The sequence below is a fragment of the Saccoglossus kowalevskii genome, chromosome 3 (genome assembly GCF_978046115.1).
Source record: "Saccoglossus kowalevskii chromosome 3, keSacKowa6.1, whole genome shotgun sequence".
Lineage (NCBI taxonomy): Eukaryota > Metazoa > Hemichordata > Enteropneusta > Harrimaniidae > Saccoglossus > Saccoglossus kowalevskii.
This window is the reverse complement of record NC_140643.1, coordinates 13,736,209-13,761,038: the sequence shown is the minus strand read 5'-3', so window position 1 is coordinate 13,761,038 and position 24,830 is coordinate 13,736,209. Positions and strand designations below refer to the sequence as shown.

Genomic DNA, 24,830 nt, shown 5'->3' with positions numbered 1-24,830 from the left:
TGTTTGCTACACTCATATGACTCTTCTCGCAGTTACACACAGACATACACACAAACAGGGTAAACTCAAGTGCTTCCAGAGTGTGATATGAGCATAGTATGAGATATAGAACCTGTAACTACAAATGACTAATACAACTCACCGGAAATTACCAACCTTCATATTTCTTAGTAATTTATTGACTGGAAAAATTTGAGAAGGATGCATTCTGTAAAAGAAATATGTCACAGTGTTAGGAAACATCAAAGAAGTTGATGTAGATTTTTATTTGCAGTCATAGTGACATGGTGGAAGGGGTTAAACCCACTCTCTCCCACTCAATTTTCCTTGCAATATTGTTTTACTCCTAAGATCATTGCCAGTGATGTTTAATATGTTCTGAGTTTGTTACCTTTAACCATTGGAAGTAACAACACTTGTTTGTTTATCAAAAGACCCACCACATTTGGCTGGAGTGCTTAAATTTAAAATGAAATTGAACTGTAATTAAATAATTCACTCTTCAAAAATAGAATGCTCTTAGAATTCAATGATTTAGCCTTTGCATATTTGACATGATCTTTTTGCCCAAACTGACTTCATTTTAAATTCAAATTCATATATGTATATCTATTTGCATCTAAATCCACTTCTCTGATACATTAATTGCGCTAAATTCACATCTAACATTTCTATATGCTTATGAATCTTCTGCTCCCATGATGCATTGCACATAATTCAAATTTGCAGGTTTCTGCTATGACAATCTTTGCTACAGGATGTAGTGCACAGAATGTTATTCTAAGATAACTCTTATTACAACATCAGATCACATTCATATTCATTTATAATGCAAAATGTATATGAGCTAGCCACATCTATACACATTTTAGAAAATTTCATATCATTTTTAGTCCAGCACTTAATCAAAAAAACCTGAATAATTGTTCAAATTATGTTAAAACATGTCATTTTTAATGATAAATCCCTATCCATTTTTTGTGACTAGCTTTCAGCATTGGTAGTTTTCAAGAAAAAGTCAAAAACGGGATATTTTTTGCCAAAAAAAATTTCAACAAAAATAGAGAATTGAAAAAATTTCTGTTGTCACAAAATGAACAAATCTGACAGAGGTACCATTACACCCAAGTACCTACATACCAAGTATCAACCAATTGAGCTTGCAGTTTTCAAGAAAAAGTCAAAAAATAAATGTAGCATTTAATTAAATGTAATTTTGATGTATTTTCACGCATAATTGACATGTCACCAGCTCTCAGTTAATGTTGATACATAGGCATCTATGAAACAACAACAGCTGAAAACATCATTTTCAAAATAAGAAAATCATATCTTATGAAATGAGAAATGTCTTACACAACCAACACCAAAAATGGATAAAATGCAAGACTATCCATATATATATAACAAATAATTTTTGTAATTTTGACTCATTTAAGAGTTCACCAAAGAAAAAAAGGCAGTTGTTTCAAAAGGCTGCAAGGAGCACTGAATCAGCAACCAGGAATTGCTGGATCAGTGGGCAGAAACTCAAAAAAAAAAAAAAAAAAATTGTTCAATGCATTATGGGAAACATGGTATACTGTACAATATTTTTGCTTCTCAGGAAAAACATTTTGACTGTTTTTATAAAGTTTATTTTCACTAATGAGTGATATTTTTACTTAATTTTGTTTTCACTAATTCAAGCTTCAGTGAAAAATACCCAAACATATTCCAAGTGAAAATGAAGTCATTACAGTAAGTCATTTAAGCATTTTTTATAGTTTTTGGTAGCTAATTTGTATCATTTTTGGTGTATCAAATTCCCATGAACAAATATTCATCTACATTCACCAAGACAGCGACACAATAAAAATCAAGCCAAACGGTTCATCCATCCATCCAGACAGACAGACAGACTCTGAACAAAACATCATGCTTACGGCTCAGCAGACACATCCATTGAGTCAAAAAATACTATAAGTTAAAATACGTTGTTGCAATTACAAATCACAGACAAAATCACTAAAATACTAAAATGTACGCTATGACAATGAAATAGGAATTACTTAGCTAGGAGGGTGTTGCAATCTTAGCTCAGCATGCAGTCATGTTTATACATTGCTAATGATCTTGACATTGTGCCTGTACACATTAAACATTTAAATTGTTTATTTTTATTTGTGTTCTTAAAGTTTATGATGTTTTGCAGTATGATACCAGTAATGGAAGTGAAGGACTAATAACTACTTGTATCTTGTACAATCTAAACTGAACACATGCTTCCTCTTCCTGTTTATTGCGATGACAATATAATGTCCTCTCTAGGAACTTTGATTTCAACCAACTCCAGGGATAAAGGCAGTTCTATTTCAACCAGCTCCTGAGATAAGGGCAGCTAGTTCAGCTAATTCCAGGGATAAAGGCAGTCTTATTTCTACCAACTCCAGGGATAAAGGCAGCTAGTTCAGCCAATTCCAGGGATAGAGGCAGCTAGTTCAACCAACTCCAGGAATAAAGGCAGCTAGTTCAGCCAACTCCAGGAATAAAGGCAGCTAGTTCAGCCAACTCCAGGAATAAAGGCAGCTAGTTCAGCCAACTCCAGGAATAAAGACAGCTAGTTCAGCCAACTCCAGGAATAAAGACAGCTAGTTCAGCCAATTCCAGGGATAGAGGCAGCTAGTTCAACCAACTCCAGGAATAAAGGCAGCTAGTTCAGCCAACTCCAGGGATAAAGACAGCTAGTTCAGCCAACTCCAGGGATAAAGACAGTCTATCTTGCCCACTCTAGGGATCAAGGCCATCTATTTCAACCAACTACAAGAATCAAGTAAAAGCCAAAGTCAACTCCATGCATCAGGTATTATACAGACAGACTATATAATTATTAATCCAAACGATCCAACACAGTACACTTCACTTCATGCCTCGATGAATATAAAGCTACCAGGGTAGTGTACATGTATGTATAAAAAATGATACATTGATCCTACACCAACCACAGGGATCAGCCAACACTATAATAACAACTTATGCACAGATACATCTACCCCTAGATCAACCAATATAGTTTTAACCAATCCAGAATACAGCAACATAGCAACCAATCCAGAATACATCAACGTGGCAACCAATCCAGAATACATCAACGTGGCAACCAATCCAGAATACAGCAACGTAGTGAGCAACCACAGGTATACAGCAAACATAGCAACCAACATATCAGTCAGTGTGATGGTGCCAGATACCAACAAAAGGATAACAATTATGTACCAAACTGTCATATTATTGTCAACTTTATTCTCACCTAGTCTAGCTCAATCCTGTCCACAGTTATGCAAGTGTGGAAATACAACCAAGTATTTTTATCCATTACCACAATTAACTTACGACTCTGTCAGTTGTGTCAATGTAATTCCTTTACTCTCAACGGTTCCAACAGGCCTTCAAGTATCAACACAAATTCTAGAGTTAACATACAGCAACATTTCTAGAGTTACCAAGGAGGGATTTGACAACCTAGATGAATTATTGTTTTTAGATTTGTCCTACAATGAGATTAAATCTATAGAAGGGCATGCGCTTAGTAAATGTACTAAGTTACAAGGGTTAAATGTTGGAGGTAACAAACTCGAACACGTGGACAGTACCGCATTCCAGGGCCTCGTACAACTCAAAGATTTGATATTAACGCAGAACAAACTACAAACAATCCCGTTAGCCATTCAGAATCTTACGTCGCTAGTATCGCTACATTTGTACCGAAATGTCATAACGTCTATCGATGCAAACGCCTTCTATGGTCTTGACAAACTCAAATTCATCAATCTCCATGACAACCAAATTAGTTATATTGATGAAAATGCATTTGCAAATTTAGTTGACATCAATAATATTTATCTGACCGCCAACTATTTAGTTAGACTACCTGAGACAATCTTTCTACACAATAGAAAGCTTCAATACCTTGCACTGGGCGACAACAAGCTGATGAATATATCTGAGAAATCCTTTAGAGGGCTGACGAGTCTACAGCATCTAGACCTTCGGCAAAATATCATTCAATCGCTAGCGCCTGATTTGTTTAAAACAAATACGGCTTTGCACGAACTCCACTTAGAGGAGAATGATATAACCGACTTAAATGAAGATATCTTTAAGTACTTGCATGATTTACAGATTTTGGGATTAACGGATAACCCCCTTGGGTTGCTGAAACGGCGTTTATTTCAATCATGCGAGAATTTACAACAGCTACGTATCAGTCACGTATCGTCCATCGATAATCAAGTATTTCAAACGCTGGATAAACTACAAACATTAGTCATTAAGAACAGTATAATTAAGCACATAAATACAGAATTATTTAGAGGCTTAACGAACACAAAATACCTATCATTAAAATATAATCAGATTGAGATTGTCGCAAATAATGCATTCTGTGAAATGAAATCGCTGGATAAATTGTATTTATCCTTTAATAATATTTATTATTTACAAGAACACGTGTTTGCAAATCTCACAAATCTTGCGCAACTGTATTTGGATCACAATAAAATTGCTCACATTGATGATAATACATTTCATGGGTTGACTCAATTGAAATACCTCTCACTGGAATTTAATAAAATAACACATATAGGAGAACAATTAATACTTAATAATGGATTATTGGAAACCTTGATTATATCAAACAACAACATCAATATGATAGAAAAGAATGCCTTTGAGCGTCTCCAATCGCTGAAAAAAATAGATGCATCTTTCAACCCTTTTTATTGTGATTGCGAAATGCAGTGGTTCCGAGAATGGATTGATCAAAACGATTATAAATTCTCACAAACTTCAATTGCTAATACTCAATGTGAAAAACCTGAAAAATATCGTGGACGGCGCTTCACAAATGTGACAATATATGAATTACAATGTACATTTCCAGGTATTTCAACAACAGAGAATAACATCGTTGTCAGTCTAGGTGAGAATCTCACACTGCCTTGTTATTTGAATGATGATAGTATTGCTACCTTGAAATGGGTCCTGCCGGATAAGTTTCCAATCCACACAAATGAAATATATCCCGATATTAGAGTCGATGGACAAGCCACCTTGTATATAATTAACATAACCACAAGAGATATCGGTAATTATACATGTATATCCAATAATAATATAGGGAGTGAAAACCTGACAATCACAATTGAGACAATGCATACTACCACTAAAGAAACCACAACTATTTCAACAACACAATATTTAACCGAAGACGATTTTTCTGATAGTATAAGTACAACAACATCTGTATCCCCGATCGAAAGCTGTCAACCAAATCCATGTCAACACAACGGCACGTGTCGTAACAGCATCCCGAGATGTTCATGTACGCCATTATATGGGGGTCTCAATTGTGAAATCAACAAGCCTCCAATGCCTAATAATGTTCAAATAATAGACGTGACCGAGGTGTCCATTACATTATCTTGGAGTTTAGTTCGTGGTGATGACATATTGGGGTATTATATAATATATAAAAACAATAATGTTGAACAGTTAATTAGTCCATTAATTAAAGTGAATAATTTCACAATAAATTTACTGACAGCTGGTACACAGTATCAAATATGCGTAGTAAGTTTAAATGGTGCAGGTAAAAGTTACATCGATGATGAACAATGTATGGTAATCACCACAGAACCCAAACAAATTAAGAACCATGAGAAACACAGCAACACTATAATAACAATAACCATTGTGATAGTCATAACTGTTGTTGTTTTAACTACAATGGCTATTGTGTTTGTTTGTTTCAAGAGAAATAAAAAACATAAATTTTCGGTTTACAGCAAACATGATGACAAAATGGAGGGCACAGTAGTCTACGAATCCGATACAGGTGAATGTGCAATGGTACTCGAAAACATTACAAGTATTCCTACGTATTAGTGAGAAAATTGTGTTTATTTTTTGTTACATTTATGAACAATCCTTTCCATATTTCATTTTCCTTTATCAAAATTTGTAGTGAATGAAGGATTATGTCTAACATTAACCCTTATTCAGTGGAAATATATTCACATTTTGTAAATTTGTCACTAAATGTTATCATCATTTTAGACCACACAGACAATTACAGTTATTGCTTTTAGTTTTTGATCAAAAGATTTGTCAATTTTTATCAACATTTCAAGTGGGGAAGGAGCAGACTGTACAACATCATTTTGTAGATGATGCCAAAATTTGTGAAGGGTTAACAAAGAAATTATAGCAAACTGTAGCAGCAATCCTGCAGGAAATACTAAGGAATTCTAAGAGTTAATCCATGTAGTGTCGGATTTCTTTAATCTCATATAGCAAAGAGGATGTCCACATCCTTCTATTCATTTCTGGTATTTTTAGAATCTGTTAATTTTGTTTGTACGTACGAGTTAAAATAACAAAAGCTTCACACTATAAATATATATTAAATTTTTTGGATTAGGTAGGTTTAATTTTAAAACTATAGTATTCAGATGAATTGCTGCAAATTTATTATTATTCTGTTATCAAGTAATGAATTAATAAGCTTGTGTCAATTTTGCACACTATTCAGTGTGCAAAGTTGCTTTATTTGAAGTAACAAATAAAGCAGAGGGGTCGTCACTCAAAATATTCCTGTTTATAGTCTGCAATTTCCTTCCGAAATCGACACAAACATTTTTTTTAGTAAAAACTGAAAATTGACTCAAATTTTCTCTGCTGGCTCCAAATCTAGGGTTCATTTCCAGAAATAATGAAGAATATAATAAAAAAAAAAATTTACAAGAAATTTGGACGAGAAAGTTTGGTGGTGAAAAGTTTAATATTATCTCAATCTCTGTTTATGTCATCACTCGTCTAGTTATTTATAGCCCAATCTTTTGGTGGCTAGTTAGGTACTCAGTCTTAATCAAGTCACTGTACAAATGGTATTATTTTTATTACCAAAATAATGGAAGTTAAGTTAATTATTATTATTAGACAAATTTAGCAGTGTTTTTTGGCCAATATTAAATAAAATTTCGCATGTACTTAAATATGAATTTCAATAAACATTATATGTATCTATATTCATATTTACACGGAATAAAATGTCATTGTACTGTTGAGTTGCTATTTGTATTGTCTTGGGCAATGTTGCATCATGTCATATAGATATGTCCCTGTTTGGAAAATCAGCCGAAAATTCACATTTATACTGTTTATAAAACAAAAATGGTAGACAATCGTCAATTTGTTTTTCTACCTCGTTTTAGAATATATATATCAATTATTTCAGTTCTAAACATACAGTTACATTATTTTAGACAGTTTTTATTTGTGATTATGTTCAGCAATGGCAAGCCACACTTTGATATCCTTGCCAATACAAACTTCTTTTTAAACCAAACATGATATGACACATTCCCTGTCTGTTTTCACTGCAAGCTTTTTTAATCAGAACTGTGAAACGTTTGATTTGATTTGATTCTAGAATGGCAGAAATGGACATCTTCAGCCATTTTCAATTGGTTTGTGAAACAAATACATGTGGTTATGTGTGATACACGTGATCCCTTTTTTCGTCACAAATTCACAAAATAGTCTATTTATAGTCTGCACTTTCCTTTTGTTCAACGCATATACCAAATAGACACCATTTGGCAACCTTGAATTTCATCAGAAAACAAATGCACGAGAATATGTGTGAAACATTCTAGATATGGCTATCAAATGAGATCTGGCTCTAAAACGCTTGATTTTAATGATTTTTGACTCCCATGTGCGAAGCACAAAATGGGAGTCTTTGCAGTTAGTGTGTCTGTATGTGTGTGTGTATGTGTGTATGTGTGTATGTGTGTATGTGTGTGTGTGTGTATGTGTGTCCGACTGTTCCACTGCTATCTCAAGAACCATACATCGGTTTTTGATGAAACTTGGTGCATAGATGCTCTGGGCCAATGCGCAGATTTGATTAGGTTTTGGTAAAAATCCATGCTCGTTAATTACCTAATTTGCATGATAATTAGCTAATTTTTAGCTGTTCTATGACTGTTCCACTGATATCTAAAGAACCACTCATTGGATTTTGATGAAACTTGGTACATAGATGCTCTGAACATATGCGCAGATTTGATTAATTTTTGGTAAAAATCCGTGCATATTAATTACCTAATTTGCATGATAATTAGCTATTTTTTAGTGGTTCCATGACTGTTCCACTGATATCTAAACAACCACTCATTGGATTTTGATGAAACTTGGTACATAGATGCTCTGAACTAATGCTAGGTTTTGATTAGTTTTTGGTAATAATCCGTGGACACTAATTACCTAATTTGCATAATGATTAGTCAATTTTCGGTTTTTCCACTGATATCTCAAGTACTAATCATCACATTTCAATGAAACTTGGTACATAGATGTCATACGACACTGCACAGACCTGATAGTTTTTATGGTAATATCAGTACATATTAATTACCTAATTTGCATAATTAATTAATTTTCAGCATTTGATATAAGTAGTTAGCATTACATTTCAATGAAACTTGGTACTTACATACTCAAGGACTATGCAGAGATTGATTGTTTTCGATAAATATTTGTGCATATTAATCACCTAATTTGCATAATTAGTTAATTTTCAGCTTTTCCACGGGTATCTCAAGTACTAATCATCGCATTTCAATGAAACTTGGTACATAGATCCTTTAGGACTATGCAGAGACCTGATTAGTTTTAGGGTAAATAATTGTGCATATTAATTACCTAATTTGCATAATTAATTTTCAGCTTTTCTACTGATATCTAAAGTACTAATCATCACATTTCCATGAATCTAGAATTATGCAGACCCAATTAGTTTCCGGTAAATATTTGTGCATATTAATCACCTAATTTGCATAATTAACCAACTTTCACACTGATATCTCAGGTACTATACATCACATATCAATGAATGTACATGGATGCTGTAGGACAATAGACAGACCTGAATAATTGCGGGTTAAAATCTGTACATATTAATTACCTAATTTGCATAATTAACCAATTTTAAGCTTTCACACTGATATCTAAAGTACCGTAAAAACTCCAAAATTTCGACCGGTTTTAAATAATTGGTGTTAGATATGTGACGTGTTTTTAGAGTCAAAATTAAGGTACATTTTCGGACGGTCGAATTTTTCAGAATAGAAATCAGCAAATGAAAAAATGGGGATGATAGTGTGCTTCATTAGTTTTTAAAAAATGCAATGTCCGTCAATTGACGTAAACTTCCTCATGTTTCACGGTAAAAGCAAAGGTCGTGGCCGAGTTGTAACTCAAAATCTAAACAAAGTCATCAATCAGTGAGTATTATGACATGCAAAACAAAACATCAAGACGCGGAGAAGAGGTCAGCACAAAACTAATAGGTCAAAAGACAAAGCTGTCTCGCACTACCTAGAAAAACTTGCGAATGTTCGAAGTACAGGTACCCATTGGACAAAAGATACATGGAAGTTTAGCAAACGATCTCCCCGACCCAGTGCAATGTATCCGGTTAGAATCAAAGCTCACGTGTCCCTTATTTGAGGGACCAAATTCTGCCGTAAATTCGCCCTTGGATTAAAAAATAAAATGGGATTTAAGAAAATAAAATGGGACTTTTAAGGTGTATTTTGGCGTCATTTTTCGGACATTTCAATCAATCCTGCCGGCTAAAATAGAGTCTAAGTTTTACCGTAGTCATTGACGTTTGTCTATTCAAGAGTACACGTGTATGATTTTTATCGTGACTAGCCTAGCGTGAGCGGGTAAGCTTCCTTTCGAGAATGAGCTGTTATCACTGTGAACAATGTTAAATTATTCTTCAGATGACCAGTTTATTTTTTAAAAACAACTAATTTTTTTATTTAAAAAAAATCATGCCGTTTTCGCATCAAAATCCAAGCCAAAACATCGTACTACAACACCAATCTCTTCCGCATTGCGTTCAATAACATTAACATATTTAAATAAGCTATGGTAATTTGAACACGTTGGCATCATCCAGCTTTTTGATTGGTTAATTAGCGATTTGACCTATTTGACCTAAGAGAACATGGCGGATATCCTACAGCATCAAACGTTTATACGAGACCGGAATCATTCGCTTACGATGAAACTAAGTTGACTTTTATTTGTATTTCATAACCATTCAACAAATTTATTTTGTGTACATTATTATAATCACTACTGAGTACAGTAATAATCAACAATTCAGAAACGCAGCATGCCGAGATTTTTGTGTTCGTTTTTATTTCAAACTTCGTTTATTTAGAATATATTTTCGTTACCAATAAAATAAAAATCTCTCAGTCAATCAGAAACCCGGATTCATGCCTTCGAGGAAGGTCCCGTTTGAACGCTCACATCGTTTTTTTTTTTCGTTTGTGGGAAAACTAAAACTGGTCGCAATTTTCGAATAAGAATGAGTCGGCAATTTTTAGTGGAATCGAAAATTTGGAGGTAAATAAAACACCGAAACCCGGCAAATAAATAGGCGATCGAATTTTTAGAGGGGTCGAAATTTTGGAGTTTTCACGGTACTAATTATTCCATTTCAATGAAACTTAGTATAAAGATGCTCTAGGACAATGTACAAACCTAATTAGTTTGGGGTAAAAATCTGTTCATATTAATTCCCTAATAAGCATAATAATTCATAATTTTTTGGTTCTAATCACATTTCAATTAAACTTGGAGACATAGATTTTCTGTTACATTGCGCAGACCTCATTAGTTTTACACTCAAATCTGGTCATATTAATTTTCTGATTTGCATAATTAGTTTTCAGCTAAGTAATTTCGAATTATATTTAATGTGTCTCCAATACTCTCAGCACATGGGAGTTCTTTCTAAGCTTTCTTTGATTTAGTTTTGAAATGGATGCCATTCAGCCATCTTCAATTGGATCATGAAACAAATGAACATGCATATGTATGATGTATGTGTCATGTTTGAATGTAATTGGTTTAGGTATGTCCCCGAGTGCGGAAGGATGCATGAACACGTGCACACACAGAGGAACAATTTTGAGTCTCTTCTTTCAGACTTCTGTCAAGCAGGAACTAATAAAACATTTCAAAATTGTTAACAAAATTGTTTCAAAACTGTTAACAACACATTACCTGTAAGCTGTTAATTCCTGGACAGTAATAGCTCGTTTGTCCTTTGTTCCAGCAAAACTGAACAAATGTGATGGTTTCCTGGAAAAAAATTCACTTATTACAGTTAAGTCGTAAGCTTTTGACAAGTGCAAGTGGTGAAGTTAACAGTGGTGAAGATAAGTTTCAATTGGCAACAGAAAAACTAAATAACCACATTTTAATGGTAAAAAAAGCTGAAAATAATTCTAACATTCAAGTAATTATAAGAAGAATGGTAAAGAATATGATTACAAAAGCAAATACTATGAAAAAATGATTACCAAATTACCAAGGATTTATACAAGGGTAGGGTGAAAAATCTTGTTAAATTTGAGGTAATCACAAATCTTAAGATAAATTTACATTCCTATGAAAGTTTTAATCTCTGTATGTTTTCTCTGGTACCTCGAATATTTGCAAAATAGGTATTACCGTATGTGTGCTTTGATAAATAGATTGATAACTTTGGTATTTTTTCTGTTTACACAAACTTTTTCCAAGTGTCCACTGTGTTCTGTGACGCTATTGGTTAAAACAGCGTTTGGCATATTCTCGCTCAGATGCAGTGGCAACACAAGAAATTTTTTGAAAGATTGTTAGATAACAAATCAGGTGCCACTGTGCACCATGAATCAAAAAATTATTTACATCAAATTTTGCCATTCTTCAAATTGTAGATCAGGAGAAAAATTCTGTGACTTGAGACTTGCACCTAAAATACTGAAGACTCATTCAAAACAGAATCTACATATAAATGCTTGGTAATTTTTAGTTATTCGCAAAAATTTCTAATCCAGAAATCATGCTACTGTTTACACATATTGCTTGATACATCAATGGCTACTAAATATATTAGATAATACAGACTAGCCATCTCCAGAAGTAGATCTATGTTTAGGCTTACAAACGCCCCACCCCAGTTCAGCCACAGTATCTAACCAAATAGAACTTAATAAACATCCAATAAATGTAAATCCCCCTACCCCAAAGAAAAATGTTTACCTGAGTAATTTAGATATTAAATTAATAGCATCCATCGTGTCTTTATTTTCTTTATACAGTACAAAACAACAATAATTTGGACAATCTTTAGGCCATCCACCTCTGTTTTGGGACTTCCTTCCTACAAATGAAATTCCCAACATATCTATTTCCATAACAGTGTTAGATTTCAATAAATCCACAAAGCACAACAGAATAAATTATTCAGTGTTTTCAACATGAACACAAACAATTAAATGACAGATTTGACAGAAACCTTGAATTATTTTTGCAAGGACAATATTCTGAGGGCAATGAAATAATCACAACAGTTCGACATGGATAGAATTTTTACAACAATCTCAGCAGTATTGAGGCAGCAAATTTTCACAGATTCGCTGACAACTTTGGTTTTGAGTGGAACGCTTAAAATTATCAATCACTGATCTCTATAAACAAAAATGCTGTAAATAAGTTTATGAGATATTACAGAAACTGATGAGTCTCCAAAATTGTTGGTAGGCCATACAATTCAAAACCAAAGTTGTCAGTGAATTAGTGAGTAAGTTTGCTAACTTGTTGCCCCAATAATTCTGAGACTTGCTGTAACAGCATGTCAAAACATTTCCGTTGTCAGAACTGGCTCATTATATTCAGTGTTGAATGGCAGTACCAAATGTGCCTCTCTTTGATGTGCCACTGATGTACATAGACACACTGTGTAGCTTCATTTTACATAAAATGTTTCGCAATAAATTATACATGGAACAGCAGTGCGCCCTCTATGTGCAGTGTGCAGCAGGACCGTTTTATAGGAATCTTGAATCGACTTGGAATGTCAAAAAATCAAGTTGGGCCAGCTTGTCAACTGCTGGGGAGAAAGGTCTTCAAGAAAAAATATCAAAATTGTATGTGCCAGTAGATGAATGGAGGTGCAAACAAAATTGTTTTTCGTTTTCAAATTTCTCATATCTCTTTTGAGCCAATGTCATGCCATGAAACTTGTGTGCGTCAATGCCAAGTAATATTGACTTAAATGGCACACTCTCCAACCGTGTCATTCACTAAATTTCATCAATTTATCAATTAAACTCAAAACACAAAATTGAGTCCTTTATTGAAGCTACTGAATACCAGTACTTAGCTGGAAATTATCCAATTGGTGAATAGATATCACTGAGAATGACTGAATGAAAAACAGAACGTGTATAGAAAACATCAATAGGAATTTGCCTTTACTGTTATCTTTACATGTGACCTTAATAACTCGTTCACCGTCTACATCCGTAGTTTCACTGACCAAACCTGGATACACTTGTCTTATACTCTGGTGTATCTTTGTTCTCCTGTCTTTACTGTCTTCAGATAGCTGAGTAAAAAAAAACAACATTATAGTGGAGGATATGGTAAGATAGAAGTCAATATAGTGAATTAAAGGGGGCAGTATTTTGTTAGTGAGAAATATATGGCAAGATAGAGGACAATACAGTGAGATGAAGAGGGCAGTATATTGTTAGTGAGAAATATGGCAAGATAGAGGGCAATACCGTGAGATGAAGAGGGCAGTATTGTGTTAGTGAGAAATATGGCAAGGGTGCAATAAAGTGAGATAAAGAGGGCAGTACTGTGTTAGTGAGAAATATGGCAAGATAGAGGGCAATACAGTGAGATAAAGAGGGCAGTATTGTGTTAGTGAGAAATATGGCAAGATAGAGGGCAATACAGTGAGATAAAGAGGGCAGTATTGTGTTAGTGAGAAATATGGCAAGATAGAGGGCAATACAGTGAGATAAAGAGGGCAGTATTGTGTTAGTGAGAAATATGGCAAGATAGAGGGCAATAGGATGATATATAATATGAAAAGATGAAGGGCAATATTAGAATAAGAGGACAAAATATTGTGATAAAGAGGGCAATATGTTGAGAAAGTAGGCAAGATATAGTCATAACTGGTAATATGGCAGGATAGATGGAAATATGGCGAGATAAAAGGAAATGAGATATAGAGAGGCAACATGCATGGAGTGACAAGGCTATAGTGAGACAAGGAACAAAATACTGAGATAAAGGGGAAATATAGCATGTGAGAGAGCATTATGGCAAGATAGAAGGCAACATAATGACACACAGCACCAAATCAATTATCTTTAGAGCATTTTCTGTAAGCACAAGGGCCTATATGATCTGAAGAGTACATAGGGTCGTAGCACACAAAGACTGCATCGCATAAATTAGAATGCATTAAAACAGACAATCTCAATGTATATGCTCATACAATACATAACTGTCATTTGAGTTTGTGAATAGTTTAACAAACAAACTAACCTTTATTATGACATCTTTAGATTTGTCTTTTGATTCAAGTAACTCTTGTAACATTTGTTTGTCGGTATCTTGTAAGTAATCCTCATCTGGTTCATTTGAAACCTGCAACATAAATCAATCCTTTGAGTTGTGACAAGAATATGCAAATGTGTCTTATAATGAGTATGATGTTTGATCCATAGATTCAGGCACATGGCAGAAATACAAGGCTCTTCCATACGTCAAGTTCAAACTACATTCATCCATGCATGCCAAAGACTGGTCCTAAGAATGTCTAAAAAATACATTCTTACAATCTCAATGGCCACAATTAACAAACAAACATACTTTACAAGTCCTGCCAATAACACAAACAAATCACATGTATTTTGTATGATTTATGGAATATTACTTTTGTGACTTGTCTCCATTTTTCGAATAGTTTGCTTGCCTTCAATATTTTACAGTTTATAATTCAGTATATTTTATTAGCATTTAATTGCTAGGAAAGTACTCTGTCTTTTTTAAAAACAGTCCCTAGCTTTTTATACTAGTTTCTTTTTTCTCAACCAACAATGTTTGCTAGGAAAGTACGCTTTGCTTCAAACAGTCCTTGTTAAATAATTCTTTGTTCTTTGTTTTTCAAATGCATGATCCAAGTGGGAAGTACAACTTTCCCCTCACTATTTAAAAATGGGACATTGTTTTTTGTACAGCACTCGATTTCAACTAGATTAGCTGTGTGGACGAATGAGCTAAACAGGTGGTTTGTCGTTGAATGCAACTTTACTATGATACATATGTGAATCAGGTGTCATTTCTGCAGGTCATTGTTTTCTATGCACAATGTTTCATAACACACCAACAAAAAAACAATGGGGCTGCAAAAAAAACTAAAATTTCCAGTATTACTTGTTAAATTTCAGCAACTCGGACACTATTAAACAGTAATTAATCAATTAATTAATTAGGGTCTGGGTTCTAGTAAACATCTGAGGCCAGTAAAATCTCAACCCCAAACAAGCTGCTAATTATCATTGCGTAAATATAACTGCAAACACTGATCAGGGTGACTATGTGGCTATGGTATAACAATTTAAATATTTAATGATATTATAACTATATATGATGCATATCATTGAGGTCACATAGTTGTGTATAGTCATCCGAAGTATTAGTCATAACACTTGTCAATACCATCACCAGTTGCATGTCACTCTCTGTAAGTAATACTTTCGTTATGCATACTAATCAGGTCACATGACCATATATGGTAATCTTGTCCTATGCCTCTAATATAGCACTGAATGTGCATCCCTGACTGTAACAGGGCCTTAGATAATAAAGTTATGTATAATATTTAGGTCACATAAACCTATTTAATCCCAAAGTACCAATGTACCAAGTTTCATTGAAATTTGATGAGTGGTACTCTAAATATCTGAGGAACACCTATATATTGGTTAATTTATGCAAATTAGGTGACTCATTAGCACAAAATTTAACTCTAAACTAAACATGTATATGACTTATCCTAGAGCACCCATGTACCAAGTTTCATTTTTAATCTGATAAGTGATTGAGATATTGGTGGGAAATCTAAAAATTGGCTAATTAATATGCAAAATTAGGTAATCAATATGCACAGATTGAAAACAGAAACTAATCAGATGTGCACATTATACCAGACATCTATGTACAAATTTTCATTGAAATCTGTTAACTGCGAACTTGAGATATCAGTTGAAAAACACACATACAAACACACATACATACACACAGACATAGTAACTGCAAAGACTCCCATTGAGTGCTTTGCGCATGGGAGTCAATAAAGTCTAGTCTTGATTTCAGTTGACTTTTTGATGTGTAAAATGCAATTGTGTGTATGAATTTGAGACATTTGATGTTCTGATTCTGAAGGTGCGTCTGTGACGTAGAGAAAAAGAAGACGTGTGTTAGACGCAATGCAACAATCAATAATTGCACACAATTACCTGTACTGCAAAATCTGTTGGCTTACTTATATCATCAAGTTTCACTAAAACTCCATCTTTACTTCTCTCATAGACCAAAAAATCAGAATATCTGAAAAATATTAATATGTGGAAGTGGCAATGCTTTATACAGATCCCATCACCTGTATAATTCTTAAGGTTGTTTTTTGTATTAGTAGAAATTATGGAGGCCAAGAAAAATTCTACAGTGGCATTCTTGAGAAGAAATAAATTGACTGTATGGTTCAGTTGTTAAGAGATGATGCTCACAAGCAAAAGACATATAAAAAAAACACCCAATAATTTCGCGAGGAATCATAGTGGCTTTTTGTTGTTTAACCTTTTAACCACAAGTCGTTTCATCACAAAATAGTCCTGTTTATATTTTGCACTTTCCTTCAGAAGATTGAATTTAAAAGCCAAATTTTTTGAGTAAAAACTGAAAGTTGACTCAAATTTTGTCTGTTGGCTCGAAAATTAGGGTTCATTTCCGGAAATATTAAAGAATATACAAGAAACAAGTGCAGAAAAATTTGGCCGAGAAAGTCTGGTGGTGAAAATGTTAACAATCCTTACAAATGTGCATAACATGTAGTATCAATCAAACAATAAGAACGCTTTGTTATAGCTCAAGGTATTAGAATTAAAAATCATTTAAAATTGAATTGAATTGGTCCAGTTATTTGTTGTTTTTGCTGACAAACACAAATATAACAAAAAACATTTAAAACATGAGCCAGAAATAAATACCTCTGTTTCAGAATTCCCCTGAACCCTTGGTGTTGCATCAAATACGCAGAAATTCCAACATCTTTTTCAAGTAGTCCTGAAGCTTGAAAATTGTCTTCCTGTTTATCACTCTTCTCTGAGGTTACACTGGATCCTGTACAAACTTTCTTTGAATGAGTTCTGTCGGTTTGTTCTTCTAAACTAGGTGAACCATCTCCTGTACTATTGGGTTTCGTACAAACTTTTTCCGGACTAGTCAAATCAGACTGTTCTTTTAAACTTGTTGTATTGCACTGATCTCCGATAATAGATTCTGTACAAACTTTTTTTGGACTGGGTACATCTGGTTGTTCTTGTAAACTGGTCGTACCGCACTGGTCTTCTACACTGGATTCTGTGCAAATTCTTTTTGGACTTGTGGCCTCCAACTGTTCCTCTGCTAATCGTTTTATTGTTTCCATGGCTGTAAATACAATTCATTGTCAATGTCATAGTCCCTGTTTGTAATATAGACATAGATAGATACATGTCCTGATATGTGTGTCAAGTTTAAACTTGATTGATCCAAGCATGTATGAGGTATGGTTCTGTAGAACCACATTCTTTTAAACATGTTTTTTTTTAAGAATTATGGCTATAAATTGAAATTATATTAATTCATGCATGGAATCAAATGGCATGGAAAGAATTTTTCAAATAATTTGACAGATTTTTCAGAACTGTTTTATGAAATGTCTTCTTTGTTTCTTCATCATTTTAATATTATCTTACAATCCTCAAACCACCTTTCCTTATTTTCAGAAGAAAAACAAATCAGGATATGCTCTTCATCTTTAAAAATACCATAATATTTTAACATCTGTCTTCAGGACTTCATGTTTTTCCTTCAATTTGCAGACACATAAATATAGCATTCTTTGTATACAAAGAATTAATAATAATATTAATAACTTTATTACTCTAATAAAAACCTTCAGGTTTTTTTTTGTATGGTAAGGAACATAAATACAGAGAAATATAAAAACGTACAATACAAAAGAGATAAAAATAAAATGTTAGTAAAATATAAGAAAAAATAGATTAATTACTTTCTGTGGTTTTAAAAATTGTGCTCTTCAAATATTTTGCTAAGGCTATATTATTCTTCATAATCTTTTTAAATATGGAGTTCACATTCATTGTGTAAATATTTATTGCACACTCATCAAACAGTTCTTTTCTTTGTTCTATATAGCCAGTAAAAAATATCAGGAAATGTTTTTCATATCCTAATCCTTCAGTGTTACATTTTTTAATAATTTTATGGAATTATTTGCAAAATTTGGTTTCCAATTCATCAATAAACATGTTTTAATGCTACAATTATAAAATTCATAATTTATATTGGGGTCTTGTGAGTATTATATGACATAATATATATATGGGAAATATATGATACAACATTCAAGTTTCGAGTTTTTCAGTGCATTCAAATGCTGGCAAATATTTTAGCTTTCCATTTGATTGTTTGAATTTCCGTTTCTAATTTTTGGAACAGCGTAGATTCGAAAAAGATTTCGGGATATGAACTAAACACGTATCCTCCTCCGAACGATGTAGTATGGCACTATAGAAGTGCACCCACATATCCCATACCTTGATATTGTCTACATAGCATCTACACGTGAGAAACGGCAGAAGTCAACACGCTGTATATCATTCGTGTGGAATGGCATTGTTAGTGCTTACATTCGTTTAATGCGCCATAGAAATTATGGAACAGAATGAAAAATAGCATATATTACAAGGGTACGAAACCAAAATTTAACGTAAAATACTAGTATTATCCCACGTACATACTTTATATCATCTGAATAATTTCATTATTGGTATATTTTGTGACGAATTCACGATCTAGAAACAATGTGCTGTTTACATCGTCTCGTTGTATGAGACAGCCACACAACTCAGTTGTTTTATTCAACTGAAAATATATGAACTAATGGAATGAAACTTCTTGCTCTTATAACATAACTAGGAATTACTATAAGAGTCACGAATTTAATGTAAATATTTTAAATATTATTATAATCGCTGCCTAACTGTATATGTCAGGATGGCCGAGCGGTCTAAGGCGCCAGACTCAAGACTGAAATGTCTTCCGTTCATATGAATGGATTTGATGGGCGTTCTGGTCTCCATATGGAGGCGTGGGTTCGAATCCCACTTCTGACATGTTTTTTTTTCTTCTCTTGATATATTTCCAAAATGTGGTCTACCACTTTCCTATTGTTAATGGCGCAATATTTTCGGAATTTGTTTTTTCTTTCACGACTACAAAAATATTGTGAAACAGTATAACCAGTAGCTAGTCACCGTCTCTAGAGGGCGTACTGAACGAGCAGCTACCCGGAGCCTGTGGCTGGGAATAACAAGCTTGCTGCTAGCTAAGGGACCATCACAAAGACTAAAGACCGGCACAAAAAGAGCCGAAGTTATTTTGTTGCGATCATTTCAGCATTGCTTGGTTCTTATTCCCCGCACTGTAACCAATTTATATTTAACACAAGGTAGGTCTTTCAAATAAAATTTTCAGTTATTTTCAATTCGAAATTCTTCGAGTCGAGTTACGAAAACATCGAGTTACAAAAATGACCACGCCCACTTTTGCGAAACCACGCCCAAATTATAACTCGACGATTAACAGTTACTGCAAAGTACTTTATTTTCACTTGAAATTTATTTTTGCTATTTCCAATAAAAGGATGAATAAGAGAAAATAAAATCCAGTGAAAATATTTTTTTCCTATATTTTACATTCAACTCATCTAAAATCAGTGAAAATAAACTTCATACAAAACAATAAAAATGTCTTTTCAGTGAAAATTAATTCCACACTTGTCTAAAATCAGTGAAAATAAATTCCATACAAAACACCCAAAAAGTCGTTTCAACAAAAATTAATTCCAGCTAAAATAAAGTATTTTACAGTATTTAGTTAAATCACATTGAGACTAAAATCTTGATTTGGCTGTAACAAAGAATCAATTCTAGTGAATAAATTCGTTTCATATGGAGTATGAACCTTTGAGAGACTAGTAATCAAGTCCAGGAAACTTCTAATTTTTATTTATTCTACCGTGGTAATTATTGATAAAAAAAAAAAAAACACATTGCTAATTAGAGTCCGTGTTTGGGCGATTTATAGCTCAGCGTTAAACTTGTCCGGGTATTGAGTTTGCCTACATATATGTCATTTCTATACTTGCAACCCGAGACGCAACATCATATTTTCTGATTGCTCTTGCCACAGTCCCTCTATCAAAGGGTCTATAGAGGGACTGTGCTAGGGACTGTGCTCTTGCAAATAAACTTGAAGTTAAAAATAAATGATTACAGACACCATTACAAATATACACGCGTTAAATAAAGAACGTGTGATTAGTCAGTCCATGCTATTAAGTATGCAAGGTTATACATCGTCATGTAGCTGAATGGGCCCGGGCATGTTATTGGCGAAGTCCGTTAGAGACAGCGGAAATGACATTACCCACAATACATCTGACGCATAACTGGGCATGCGCATAAGCCATGAATTTAGAAAAGTGGTGGTAAAAGTTTTTAACATGAGCTCCAGAGGACAGAGAAAAGGTACGTAAAATGCAAATTATTTGCGTTTTTTGTGGATCTTTAAAGTCTGACGTATCCATATTTAACCTTTGTTGCGACCTTTTCAGTTTTGTCTATTCAGGCGAGAAAAAGGAGAACGAAACCACCGAAGAATCGCATCAAGCCGGATGATAGACGTTCCAGCAAGAAAGCAAGGTAAAGTCAACATTTTTCATTCAATCATTGTTATGAACGATTATCGTGTTGGCATAATACTATTTTTTTAAGTAATACTGCTGTGTCTGACTCGCGATTAAATAGTTCTTCACCCAGTGTACTAACATATTCTATATTGATTGTGTTATCGATGTTCGCCGCTACGCAAAGAGGTTCCTCTCAACACATAAAAATACGATATTGTTGTGACCCAGATTGACACGATTGACGTTGCATTACATTTGTATTGTTAATGGTTCAACACTGTAAATATGTGTCGATAAGGCAGTTTATAACAGATCGCTCGACGTTTTAGTTGACAGGGTTGTTTGGGGGATGATTTAAACATAATTTAATCGCATTTAATACATGGCGTTAGTCATTTACATGTATTGATTACCATATTACGGGTCATCCACAATGTCTGTACGTTAATGAGGTTAGAATAAAGACTGTTACATTCTGAAAGTATAAATTCATTGTTAAGGTGTAATATAAATGCACTTTTATTCTTGTGCCTTGACTGTGTTTCATGTTTTTCCACTGTGCTCTTGTAGCTTCACTATTTGGATGCTAATAAGCAGACAGCGTGTTGACATGACGCCACATAGCCCTGGAATGTTCTTTTTTGACAATCATTGGCTGTTCATGCAGTTAGTGTATTGAGTATGAAATGCAGCAATGTTAATTTTGTAATTAAAATGTTGATATTATTATGCAACCCTATTCTACATTTAATGCTTGAACTGTATGTATGGGTATGCCCTTATTGGGTGGTGTTGAACTTCCCTGGAAAAATTAATGGTTGTACCACCAGCACCTCCAGACAGTCGTCTTTTTTAAAACAACCAAATTTGTGGAAAAGAAATATACTTTTTCAAACAATTTTGCAAAAAATGGTAGAATTTTTTCAGACAATGACATGGGTTATGAATATTACATGAGCTGTTTTTTCTGTCAGAATTAATCATTTTTGATGGTAAACAATATTTTTTTAGCATTTTATTAAGCTTTATATTTATAATTTTAGTAATGAATGATTGAAATTGTAGACCATTTTTTCCAGACACTTCGGCTCAAAAAAGTACCTGATTCTAGACACCTTGGTAGCACATATGTTCACAACTTACCAATTGAAGTATGACTACTCACTCACTCACTCACTCACTCACTCACTGGATAATTGTTTCATTGGAAAATATGTTCATGACACCAAATATAAAACTTTTACCTCATCAACAGGACAATTAGGAAGATAAGAGGTATAATTAGTATTGTTGAAAATGACGAAAATAAAAGTTTGTCATAATATGAAGATGAGCAATTGAGAAAGTAATTAATGTGGCACTAGTTTTTGGGGAGCAAAGCTAGGAGCCAAGGAGAAATTGTAGTAGTATCAGACTCACCTTATTTCGACCACAGATCGGAGACTTTTTTTTTTTTAGAATTTTTGATAATTTCACAAATAGATTCACACATTTGAATCAGTTCGTTGAGGGCAGTTCTAGTTAAGATTTTGTATGCATCTTATTTTTGGGGAAAAAAGAAATTATGTAGATTTTTTTTTTTGGAGTAGTGCTTTCTAATTGAAAAAAAATTGTGTGACACAATTCAATGCATGTTAAATTTGAGATCGGTTACGGTTAAATTCATCATCATGTGTGAATTCGTTGTAGTGAATAAATTAACAAACAAGTAGTGGTATTTACCAGTAATAAATTTACTGTTTACAAGAGTTTGTTATTGTTACACCAATTTACTAATACATGTAATATCACATATGTAACCAATAAAAAGTTGAAGAGCATGTGAAATAGGATCAGACAACTTATGCAGCAGAGAGTGAGCTTATTTCTTTGATTGAGTCCCTGTAACATCCAATTTCGTTCAGTTCAGTATATGAATAGAATTATTTAATTAAAGTGTCATGTTTGATACAACCCTATATAACATATACAGCACATAGTACAGCGTTTGTTTGTCACTATGTTCATGTTTTTCAAATCTCATAAAAATTAATTATTAACAATTTTTTTATCTTCATTCATAATACTATTCAAACAATCAACAAAGACATACTTGTATAATAGTAGGGAACAAACATGTTCGAATTTTTAAAAGATCATTTTTGTCTGAATGTTATTTAATTTTGGGGTGTATCACTGCAGTTTTGTGTGATTGTTGTCATAACTATTATTAGTAAATCCATGCAATTGTAACATATGTTCGCAAATGAGTCATGCCTCTGAACAAGTGTTATCCCCCACCCCAAGTATTGTGTCATTTTGTGTTAAGCTTTTATGACATTTTTAGCAGGTCACCATACCACAGTAATTTCAAGTCCCTGGTCTTGTGCCTTGTTAGCAGCTTGGATGACTAGTTTAATTTTAGGAAAGATTTCCTTTTGTATCCCCTAACCCTAATCCTAACTTTAACCCTACCCCCTCAATTAAATTGTATATGCCCCCTCTAGATAACTAGGTGTCCTTAAGAAGGACATGTACATTTAAATTGGGGAAGGGTAGATTTAGGGTTTTGGGTGGATGTATAAATATTATCATCAAAATCAATTCTAACAGTACTTTTCAGCGTTAAGATTTGATTGTAGTTCAAATTTTATATTACTGAGTGCATGGGTTATTGGAGAAAAACATTTTTTGAATATAGTGGGAAAATATTATCACATTGGAAACTGACTTAATAATTAAATGTAAATTATTTGCAAATTAATATTCACATTGGAATCTCACTAAAATTGTATTCATAACAATATACAACTTTTTCAGCCCCCTGAGCAATATTTTGAGATTTGAAGAAGAAATGATGCAAAAAACAAAGACAAAATGCAATTTTCATTTTTTTTTTCATTTTTTGCATCCTAAAGAATACATATATTGAAAAGTAAAAAATAAATAGCAGTAATTAAATCTTGAAGATATTCCTGCCACCATTGAATATCTTGACCTCAAAGTTCAACCTTTATAAAATTTCTATTAGCTATCTCACTGAAATTGATATTTCATATGTTTTTGAATTCGTAACATATTCTCAGTAATGAGTGTTAGTATATGCAAGACGTACTGTCCCGTTTCTTGCATGTGCATTGTAACTATCAATTAAGTAGCTAATTGTTATAAACGTAGGGGCTGATTACAGATGCTTTCACCAGCAAGGATAGCTTGTACAGCGAACCAAGACTCTGTTATCCAATATTAGGTTCAACAGTGCAGAATCATTTAATATGCAAATTTACTGCTAATATCAAGTTACATTATGCATGTACAAAATATTGATTTTAACAATATATAAAACTATTCTGGAAGGTTATTAAAACAGGATTGTTTGAGCCATAATAAAAACCATTATGACTAGCTTAAAGATTTTTATATACTGTACTCGACCGCGTTAGCGCCCAGGGGCCTCAACTCAGAAAATCGTGATTTTTTAGGGGTGGTCGCTACCCGAGCACCCCCCTCGAAAAAGAGTGCAAATGAAAAATTTGATTCATCAAGTGACAGATTACGTCTTTGAGAGAAATCAAATTACGAAATTAGTTGAGTCGTCATTGATTTTCATAATGAAGAAACAGAAATGATCACAAAAAATATGCACATTTTATTACAATATTAATTACGTACCACCAGAATTTACGAAATTAAAAACATTTGAGTCTGTTGGAACACAGTCGAAGTCAAAATTGTCATATTATCTCCACTGACGAAGGTGTTGGATCGTATGCAAACTCTCGATAAAAATCACTTTCCGCCATGATGCATTTGCAGATTTCACCTGCAGCGGCGTCCTTTGACCTAATGGGTCAAGTTGGTTATTAACCAATCACAATGTCTTCCCAAAGACTTTCCG

General features: G+C 33.5%; 3 protein-coding genes and 1 non-coding gene across 4 annotated transcripts in view; 3 read left to right on the top strand and 1 right to left on the bottom strand.

The window, feature by feature from the left end:
- The window catches only part of LOC100372852 (pseudouridylate synthase 7 homolog), a 30,207-nt gene extending 11,323 nt beyond the window's left edge, over positions 1 to 18,884 (bottom strand). The window contains exons 1-8 of the mRNA XM_078005862.2: positions 18,798 to 18,884; positions 17,184 to 17,625; positions 16,434 to 16,524; positions 14,458 to 14,559; positions 13,366 to 13,501; positions 12,154 to 12,274; positions 11,134 to 11,211; positions 143 to 208 (exon numbers count right to left, since the gene is read on the bottom strand). Coding sequence (XP_077861988.1) covers positions 143 to 208; positions 11,134 to 11,211; positions 12,154 to 12,274; positions 13,366 to 13,501; positions 14,458 to 14,559; positions 16,434 to 16,524; positions 17,184 to 17,625; positions 18,798 to 18,819 — 1,058 coding nt within the window. The 5' untranslated portion in view covers positions 18,820 to 18,884. The remainder of the gene's footprint in view (positions 1 to 142; positions 209 to 11,133; positions 11,212 to 12,153; positions 12,275 to 13,365; positions 13,502 to 14,457; positions 14,560 to 16,433; positions 16,525 to 17,183; positions 17,626 to 18,797) is intronic.
- On the top strand, positions 1,727 to 7,106 carry LOC144343146 (uncharacterized). The gene is made up of 2 exons (XM_085496617.1): positions 1,727 to 1,740; positions 3,039 to 7,106. Exons 1-2 carry the CDS (start codon positions 1,727 to 1,729, stop codon positions 5,923 to 5,925), a joined length of 2,901 nt encoding a protein of 966 aa, XP_085352743.1. The 3' UTR covers positions 5,926 to 7,106.
- Positions 18,885 to 19,251: 367 nt separating the features above from the next.
- On the top strand, positions 19,252 to 19,376 carry TRNAL-CAA (transfer RNA leucine (anticodon CAA)). The gene is made up of 2 exons: positions 19,252 to 19,289; positions 19,331 to 19,376. It is a non-coding gene; the product is annotated as a tRNA-Leu (tRNA).
- A 1,337-nt stretch (positions 19,377 to 20,713) lies between these two features.
- The window catches only part of LOC100373002 (SRSF protein kinase 3-like), a 29,498-nt gene continuing 25,381 nt past the window's right edge, over positions 20,714 to 24,830 (top strand). Inside the window, exons 1-2 of the mRNA XM_002741568.4 lie at positions 20,714 to 20,792; positions 20,879 to 20,966. Of these exons, the coding sequence (XP_002741614.2) occupies positions 20,720 to 20,792; positions 20,879 to 20,966 (161 nt within the window). The 5' untranslated portion in view covers positions 20,714 to 20,719. The remainder of the gene's footprint in view (positions 20,793 to 20,878; positions 20,967 to 24,830) is intronic.